This window comes from Coenobita brevimanus, chromosome 74, assembly GCF_032717465.1.
Source record: "Coenobita brevimanus isolate Jiangsu-jjx chromosome 74, ASM3271746v2, whole genome shotgun sequence".
In the NCBI taxonomy this organism is placed as follows: Eukaryota; Metazoa; Arthropoda; class Malacostraca; order Decapoda; family Coenobitidae; genus Coenobita; species Coenobita brevimanus.
This window is the reverse complement of record NC_137027.1, coordinates 32,726,193-32,736,559: the sequence shown is the minus strand read 5'-3', so window position 1 is coordinate 32,736,559 and position 10,367 is coordinate 32,726,193. Positions and strand designations below refer to the sequence as shown.

The following is a 10,367-nucleotide window of genomic DNA, read 5'->3' as shown; positions in this document are numbered from 1 at the left end:
AGGGAAGGCATCCAAGAGCAGCATTACATCGAGTGAGTGGGTGTTGAGCGTCCCCGCCATATATATGATGAATATGTTCATCCTCCATTATACGTTGTGCTAGACAAGTCTTATTTTGGCCCGCGTCTCATTCAGTAAAGCAAGGCCTGCTTCGGACCAACAGCACCCCTGAACATCCACTGCGAAGCATCCAACTCCCTGATTGGTCCCAGCACCATCACCTTAAATTAAGCTCGAATTGCAGGCACAAGTTCAATTACATTACGTCTGTTATTATATAAGCACTACACAAATCATAGCCATGTAGCTGTCAGTACCTGACCACTATGCCGAGGTTCCTCCAACTCATTCGCGTCTTAATACGACGATGTAAACAAACACAGTGGTGCCACATCTACCAAGACGTCACAAGTCGGTGTAGTACTTAGAAGTGAAGGCGACTGTACATACATTTACTAGTTTTCCCCTGAGGTCCAGTAGTCCTGTCATACATATTAGCATTGGCGCTGGTACCCATTACCCACCTTCCATGTTGAAAACACACTAGAGCTGTTTCATTTAGGACTGGTGAAATGGCATAATCTGGGGTGTTGGTGGGTCATGCTGGACATAACCAAAGCCTTTTAATGAAATTTAAATTGTCAAACAGTTCCCTGCGCCTGCTTGGGATCGACTTTGCGACCTTACAGACAACAGACCACACTTTCAGCCACTTGATTGTGTGTACAGGTGCAGCTTACAGTGTGTGCGGGGCCAGCTAAGTGGGAACCCCCAGGTGGAGCTTGAGGAAGTAAGGCTGCAGAGTGTCCACTTGGCAATGAGGGAAGATCAGCAGGCATCAGCACTCACAGCCGGCATCCTACAACACCCTCATGCTCTCAAAGGTAACCTCGATTCCCTCTCCTTCGCCCTTTGATTGCTGTAGGCTTAGTGGGTTAAGGCATCCCAAAAAGGTGTGACATATATATATAAGGCTTAACTATAAGGGCTTGGATGATGTATAACAATGCCGCGATCATAATACAGTCCGGGGATTTTTGTAGAAAACTTATGATATATTAATAAAAACTGAAAATATAACATCCACAACAGAGGTGCGTGTGATGCCTAGTGTGACTGCATCCAGCCTGACACCACTGCCACCAGATGGGAGCACCACACGCCTGGACTTGACCCACCTGGAGGCCAGCCAAGTGGCTTGGGCTGGCCAGGTGGCCTGCACACTGGCTGCTCAGAACAGGTAATATTATGGCTCGTATTGATATTACCTTACCTTACTTTACCTTACCTTACCATGGTGCCAGTCAGGTGTCGTTGGCGACCATGGAGCGCCACTCTTCCCTCCCATGTGCCACTCTCATGATATCCACCACACTTCATCTTCTGTCAGTATCATCCAGGAGACTGTCCATGTACTTAAGTTTTGTCTGCCTCTTATTACACAGTGAGCATAATGAGCTTGCCTCAGACTTTTGCAGAGCATCTCACATATTTCAATATTATATTTACTTAATACAGATACATGACCATTTACAGGTGTATAGCCTATTGTAACTGACCTTGGCGATTTTGTAACACCTCATTCTCAGTACATCACATTGACTTATCCTCTTCTGTTTTCTTTGCTGCAAACTCTGTCAGTATTAAAGATAAAATGCACACAAGAGAATGTTAATATGAAATCTTTAAAATATATCACCAAGGAACAGGAGCCAAGAAGCATCCTATGCTACCTAGAAGGCGGTCCTCAGCCTCGGCCTGAAGGGGTAAATCTCTTCCTTCTGCAGGATCCACACTGTCTGCCTGCCAGAGTGGAGCCAAGGAGCTGCCGTGGGACTCCTGCTTGAGGAAGAACTGAAGAATTTAGGCATCACTGTGGACAACTATCATCCTTGTTCCTATCTGAAGAAAGTGAGAGAGGAAGAAACTCTGGATCTGCCTGATGTAGACTGTGCACAGTTCACTTCTATCATGAAGTTCACCAGTCCTCGGTGCTTGACCCTAGACATCCATGGTGCTCCTGATGACTTGGCTGACCTTGGCTTGGTGCTGGACAGTATAACCCAAAAGAACTGTCGTCTTGACCTGCGGGTTCAGCAACACATTCGTGACTCACAGGGAAGCAAAGACTCTATTGACATTGTGCCGCCCTGCTTGGACCAAGACACCAAGTGAGTGCCTAATTTTTAAGTCACACCATGTCCATCTTGCGTTCTTACAACATGGCTTTAGAGCACTACACCCCACAAACACCTAGCCAGCCAATCTCACACAACACGCATCTGGCCGCATCAGCTCTGCGAGACCCACACAACTTACACATCTTGAAACAATAGACCTCCAGTCGTTCAGACGCATTGTGTCTAGGCATCTCGAAATAAACGGATCTAAATTTGGCTCTCTGTTAACTTGTTTTTGTTTTTTTCATGGAGGGAATAATTTTATCGGCTTCTGGCCTTTAGTTCCTTCTTCCTTGCTCTAAAAAAAATCCTCCGATGCAAACTTATCACCAAAATCTACACACAAACTTGGAGATCAACACCAGACGTTGGCTTGCTAACAACTTTTTCTGGTAGACAAGGACACGTTACATCCCAGGGAAAGTCATCACGAACACGAAGTTTCTTTAATGGAATTTCACATAGATCCATTCTTTCACCCGTACTTTTCAACCTGTACGTGCTTATTATTCCCACACCCCATCCGCCCACAAACATTGCCTTATATGCAGATGTCATTACTATAAGAACCACACACCACATTGCAGACACAGCCTGCACAGAGCAGCAGGACTGCCACAACACACACACACACACACACACACACACACACACACACACACACACACACACACACACACACACACACACACACACACACACACACCATCATACTCATCACCAGCAGCAAACATGAGCACAGGTACACCCCTGACGTCACACTTAACACCCTGTGCCACACACTTCCTCCATTAAACTCCATAGAGTGACCTACATCACACGACTCAACTCCAAGGACCACATACACACCATCTGGAAGCGGTGCACCCACATACTCATCGCACTCTGGGCACTTACAGGAGCAAAAAAAACACTCTTCCTTTTTTTACAAACAGTATTACAAATCAGTGGTGTCCTTAGCCTCCCCATCATTGGTCCCCATCCTGTTTAACACTCACTAGAACACCTTCCATACCATACAAAATAGTGCTCTGTGTATTATCACTAACTGCACCAATACCACTCCCACAGCTGACTTACACCGTGAAACTTTGTCCTTCCTGTTAGAGAATATGTTGACATGAGAAGCACACAAATTAACGCAGCAGTCGTTGCTAACACAACACCCCAGTGACAGAGCTAAACAACACAAGTACATAAAATTATCACTACACCAACTTTACCAGACTCACTTCAACAATATTCCACCTCCACACACTCCAGCACTTGCAGTGAGGGAACACGTGCATACTCATTTCACACGCAGGGCTATACAACACCTCAGTCAGAGCACGGTATCACATGTACTCCCTGCCGACATCCGCCCATGAGAGGTATCCTTATCTGATCGGGTTCAGCCAGCTAGGCTTAGATCAGGACATCACCTGGCCATCCTTAGTTACCAGCATTGATTTGGGTTGGGTGGAGTCATAGATGAAACATGTCCCACTTGTAGAACAGGCCCACACAACGTAACCCACATAATAGGACAGTGTACAGTACATGCCATCCTAAGACACAGGCACAACATCAGTGGTGAAGGAAACTTATGGAACGACCCAATAGGGGCAGTTACCTGCCTGCAGTCGATGGGTCTGTTAGGCCAGGCAGATCGAGGTTGAACAACAACAACAACTGCTGCTGCTACTACTGCTACTACTACTACTGCTGCTGCTGCTACTACTACTACTACTACTACTACTACCACCATTACAACTACTGTTACTACTGCTGCTACTTAACCTTTAACCTTTAGGTTCTATACCTTTGCGTCAGATGGTGGGTTACCATTACTCCCCGGTTGCAGTACATTTATATCAAGCGTTTTGCAGCATTGTTTGATTGATTTCAAGGTCTCATGTGTCTGGATTGATTATTACTGGAACACCACCCCCCCCACCATGTTCTGAGCATGGTGCACTGTGTATCCCAGTTTTCTTTTCAGTCACCTTGTGTCTGTCACAGTGGCTAAACACTCACCTTCAGTGTAAATTGAGCGACTATGATCACTCAAAAAAAAAAAAAAAAAAAGGTCTTACTAGCAAAAAAAGATCAAAAGTGGTTTCGTGCATATTACATGAGGTTTTTATTTAATCACCAAGATAATTCCCACTTAGCGGGTAAAATCACATTCAGATGTAGCAGGGTCTTAATGCACCTTACCTCCACACATCCCAGACACTAAGTCACATACTGTCACATTTAGTGCGTCATCTTATAATTATGCTCTCTCCACGTCTCTGCAATGCACTGTGAAGGAAGGAACTTGCATCTGATTACTTTTTGTGATATGTTTAATGATTTTATAAGGATAGATTTAAAAAGACAAGATGATGTTTATCTGGAATTTTTCGGTATGAGGAGCATGCCAGGTGTGCAAAACTCCGGGAATATAGGGGTTAAAGTTAGAATCAAGAACTAGTATCCTGATCTGGTTCTGGACCATTAGATTATATCTGGAGATTTGTTCTGTTAATCTAGTGCTACCTGTTTAACACATAAGTTCCCTTAATTTGTGTACTTGTATTTGCTGCATTTGAACATTTCTGATCCACTTGCAGAGATGGGCCAATGGAGTCCCCAGATGCCAAGGTGCCACCACTTAGCACTCTGTCTGGACCTGGCCTACGTGAAACGCTGAAGCTGCGAGCCAAGAATGAATTCAGCAGGCGTCATACAACAGAACGAGGTCTCCAAATAAGAATGCTAGATATGATTACTGAGATTAAAGATGAAGAAATCAAAGTTCAGTTGCTGACCCTAGGACAGAAGACAAATGTAACAACAAAAATTGTACTTATAGTTGGGGCTACTGGCATTGGTAAAACCACACTCATCAATGCTATGGCTAATTATATTTATGGAGTAGATTTTACTGATGACTTTCGACTGATTGTTCCTGACAGCTTAAAAATGGGACCAAGACAAGAGAGTCAAAGTCAGACTGACTTTATAACAGCTTATACCTTTTACCACTTACCAGGGATGCCGTTTGATTACAATTATGTACTGATTGACACTCCAGGGTTTGGAGACACAAGAGGCATCTTGCGAGATCGGGAGATGATGAACCAGCTGAGAATCTTCCTGGAAAAGGGCTATGGCGTTGACCAGGTGGACGCTGTTGGGTTTGTGACACCAGCCTCAGCCGCTCGACTGACACAAACACAGTTGTATATATATGATGGCATTTCCTCCATGTTCGGCAAGGATATCGAAGACAACATTTACCTAATGGCCACTTTTGCTGATGCAGACAGTCCACCAGTTCTTGAAGCCCTTAAAAGAGCTGGAATAAATTATGTTGGTGTTTTTAACTTTAATAATAGTGCTGTTTATGCTCGTAATACTAAGGATGAAGACAGTGGAGACTCTGACTCTGATGAGCTGGATGAACTGTTCATGTGCAAAATGTTTTGGACAATGGGCTATCGTAGTATGACCCAGTTTTTCATCATGCTTGGAAAGACTTTTCCTGCAAGTCTGACACTGACGAAGGAAGTGCTAAACGAAAGGCATCGTCTCCACGTATCAGTAATGGGTTTAAAGAAGCAGATTCATGTTGGACTCGGCAAACTTTCAAATTTGAATCAAGAAAGGGACATGCTTGCTCGTCTTGCTGCAGAGATTAAGAGTGCCTCCTACACTGAAGAGGTGGAAGTTCCTGAAATAACAAAAATAAATCTGAAGCCAAATGAATTCGTGACCATTTGTATCAAGTGCAACATGACATGTCACTATCCATGTAGCTCATCTGAAAATGATGATAAAAGAAACTGTGCAGCAATGACAAATGGCTACTGTAGAGTTTGTCCTGGTAAATGTTATTGGAAGCTACATGAAACTAAGGACTTTCGGTATGAATGTGAGTGGAAGAAGGAACAGCGCACGGTTCAAGAGCTGCTAGACCGTTATCAGAGTATTCAGAAAAGGAAGCTGGACAAGGAGGCTGCCATCAAAGCCATAGAGGACGACATCGTCCAGTATTCTCACTCCCTCATTGTCCAAATCAAGGAAGTTCAGAGCTGTGTGGAGCGCCTTGAGGAAATTGCCCTCAAGCCTAGCCCAGTATCTACCAAGGAGTATATCAACTTGATGATTGAGTCCGAAAAGATGAACAAACAACACAACTTTCAGATGAGAATCCAAATGCTGCAGAAACTGAAGGAAGAAACAGCCGTGATCCAGGGAGTTCTAGGGAACTGTTCAGAAAAGTCTGGTGAAGCAATCCTTCAGCACTTCCGCAATCTGATGACTGACTGAACCACAACTACAGGTGCCATTTGAGGCTTCACACCACCTCCACGCTGATTTGTTTTGCACACACTGTACCTGAACATTCTTTTTGCATGGTATTTATATTCTTTTAATAACGTCATAGTTTGCCTAATAAACGTCTAAGAAGATACTGAAACATAATGTGCAGAATAAATTATTGCAAGAGAGGAGGTGCTGCGGTCACCTTTGCCCCCAACAAAACGGTAGCCACAATCGTCGTTTGGGAACGAGTCAACTTTGCGTGTGTTTGTGTGTCTGTGTGTATGTGTGTGTGTGTGTGAGAGAGAGAGAGAGAGAGAGAGAGAGAGAGAGAGAGAGAGAGAATTTTCGATGGCGATTACAGGGTAACTTTACAGTTTTAATAAGTGTCATGTTTCTGTAACAACAGATGAAAAACTAGTCATTGTCTAAATAAAATTCTTTTAACAATGCAGCGAATGACACACATTGCAAGCCGTGTATCATAAACCATTTTACAGTATCTGCTAATCAGTAGTTTTAGTTAATCAGCATCAGATTACTGTTAAAGAAAATTCTGAGTATGTTTGTTCCCCTACAGAAAAAAAAAAAACGTACAGTGCCTGTAAATATAATGAAAATTGCAGTAATAATTGATACCTTTAATTAAGATACTCCATATTCGTAATGGAGGATATCAGAAACTATTAAGAGATTTGTAACAAACACTTTGATTTGTATGTCATACAGTATTATGACTTTAATAAAATATTTTTGGTAAAGTGTATGTCAGTGAAACCCTTTTCCGTGAGAGATACATTTTCATTCCACGGTGGGAGTGATGCCAAGAATGTTTGATGATTCAACACTAAGCTTGCCGTGCATGCACAGGCGCCTGCCCTACCAGGGGAGTGATGGCTGTGCTGATTGTTCGGGGGCGGATTCAGGAAAACTTATGAGGTGTTGCCCATATCACATTCCAGAGGAACGAAGGTCTAGGATTCACTTTCTCTCATCCAGCTAAGTAACTTTTTTCAACCAAGGATGGTTTGTGTGACATTTGTATGGGAGAATTACAGTAAACATTATAATTGGTGAAAGATGCAGTCTATATTCGTACATATTGCACTCTAATCTTCAGCATGGTAAAGCAGGGATGTTGGCCGGGCAGCGTGGTAACAACCCTTGGATCCGTCCATGTTGATAATGGATTAGAATGATGATAATGATAAATATTTGACTATGTTAGAATTATGTAAAATTTTGGATAGTGCACGGACTGAGTATTAGATGCATTGTAGTCGATGGACTCGTAATCAACAAGCCAACCAGTATGTAACCCATATGGAAGTTCAGCAATATAGTAACCTTCCCCCAGTTCACTGTTACTTGAAAAAGGGACCACGCGATGGAAGATCATTGTCACGTGAGTATTATTCATGAAGCTCTGTTAATCAGTTGTATTCGGTGTTTTCATCAGGCTTTATTAATCACCTCTTCTTATGACACTGGGAATGTTCAGAATGCTCTACTGAACAGCTTACTCTGTCGCTGTGAGTGTGTTCTGGAAACTTTGTTGGTCAGTAGCAGGCTACTCTTGGCACGGTGAGAGTGTTCATGTAAGTTAGCTCTATGTCCTCACTGTAATTCACTTTTTCCCTGACGTCTTATAATGCTATTATATCCTCGCTGAATTAACCCCCTCACTGTGATGCGCCATTTGTATATTTGATTAGCAGTACCAGTTTTGACATTCTTTTTTGTCATTATCTGTCTGTCCATCTGTGTCTATTGCTGGACGCCTCAGTCACATAAAGGATGGCCACAAAAAATTACCTACACGTCGCTCTGTCGTCTGCCCTCCCTCCATCTCCTTCTTCCCCTGCCTCATATATCGCTCCACTCCATCCCTCCATCTTATCCTATTCCTCTCACTCCTCCTTCCCTTATCCACCTCACTTACATACACTCTCCTAATCAGCGTCTCATTCTCCATCCTCTCCACATGGCCAAACCATCATAAAGTGTTTATTTTAGTACTTTCAGTCACGTCAGTATTGTCATAACTGAAAGGGAATTTGACAAATTAATCACTAGTCTTGGTCGAGATCTGAACTCAGGCTCACGTGCTCCCAATGTGCGCACATTATCACTGAGCCAAACAGAGGATCCCCTGTTTGCCTCCGGGCAACACGAGCATTTATAGACCTCATTACACCCCTCTTTTCACCCCATGGTGATTAAGTTGGTGAGTTTCGAACACACACAGCGTAGCATCAAGGGCCACCATTGGGAAGGCTGCGGACCACACCGAACAGCTCATCCCCGGGATGTAAGCACAATGACGCTTCCAGCTAACTAACGAACAACGTCAAATTGCCAACCAAGCCTCGCCTCACATCCCACACCACTGCCAACCGGTGTAATAACTGAAATGAAACTTTAGTTAATCACACCGTCCTGGCCGGAATTCGAACTCAGGCCTCTGCCGTCCAAATGCGCGCACGTTACCACTGAGCCAAACAGAGGATCCCCACTTTGCGTTTATAGACCCCATTACAATATCAACACCACAGTGCCCTTTTACTTTCTCATTTGTCTGTCTGTTTCTCCATGTGACTCCCCATGCTCCTCTCAAATAACCATTTTCCGCTGCTCCTACTATTGTGTCCCTTCAACACGGTCCGTGCTTCACCTCCATACGTTATAGTGGGAGATCACAATGCTATCATGCAGAAACTTTACTCGTAAGCTCACAACACTCCCTATTCCCTACCACTGGTTTCAGTGGACCAACAACCTCTTTATCCTGCTGTATCCTTTCAGTCACTTCTTTCTTTAAACGTCCATCCCTATTTATCACACTACTTGAATGCACTCACATATTTCCCATTTCCTCACTATCCAGCCTCACTGTGCATTCAGTGACTTCTTTCAAAGACCATAACTTTTCTCTTACCGACTTTCACCTGTAGATTCTGTTTTCTACATACACTCCAAAACTCATTCATCAAGCCTTGCAGCTCTCATCTTCACCTGCCAGTACATTATCATCAGCAAACGACAGTACAGGAAGTTTCCACACCCTACCCTCTCTCATTGGACACTCTCCAACATCCACCGCCTTACCTAGTATTTCTTTCAAAACTCCTTCCATATACAAACTGAGCAACCACTGAAACATGGTTCAATATCCACAAGCACTGCAGCCCTAGTACCTTCATACATACTCTTTACAGCATTCAACAACTTCCCATCTACTTCTCATATTTCAGTACCTTCCACATTCCCTGTCTATTTACTCTGCCATATGGTCTCTTTACTCTGCCATATGCTTTCTCCGGATCCATGAAGGCAACATGCAGTTTCTTTCTTTTCTCAAGATACTTTCCACTAATCATCTTTCAATGAGTATCTGATCAAATCAGCCATGTCCCTTCCTAAAGGCCCTTTCATCTTCTCCAACTATTTCCTCGGTTATTACCTTAACTCTATCGCAGTGGCGCAGCCGGGGGGGAGGGGAAGGGCACGATGCCATGGCCACCCCCCCACCCCCCTTTGACTCTGAGGTCGAAATTCCCAAAAGCGCCAAGCATCATCGGCAACCATCACTCTTTCAGCCCATTCGTGGAAATAACATGAAAATATCAGTGATATTATTTCATACAGTTTCATGTTTCAACAGCAAATTAGGCTTGTATATTTTTTCTTTATTCCATTCACGAAAATTTGTGTTACAGGTTTTCAGTAATGGATATACGATGTAGACATATAGTATTCAGCTGAATCAAATTAAATGTACAGGCAATGAATGTTACGCGCATACTAGAACGAAAGACGAACACTGAATAATTTTTAGCATGTGGTGACTATAGTGAGAAGGGCAGGTGGCCCCCCTCTTTGACAAATCCT

The 10,367-nt window shown here is 43.5% G+C and overlaps 1 protein-coding gene across 1 annotated transcript; it reads left to right on the top strand.

Annotated features, from left to right (window-relative positions):
* Positions 1 to 326: 326 nt before the first annotated feature.
* On the top strand, positions 327 to 6,482 carry LOC145407812 (uncharacterized). The gene is made up of 5 exons (XM_080278670.1): positions 327 to 334; positions 730 to 884; positions 1,093 to 1,240; positions 1,788 to 2,171; positions 4,781 to 6,482. Exons 1-5 carry the CDS (start codon positions 327 to 329, stop codon positions 6,480 to 6,482), a joined length of 2,397 nt encoding a protein of 798 aa, XP_080134796.1.
* Positions 6,483 to 10,367: the final 3,885 nt, after the last annotated feature.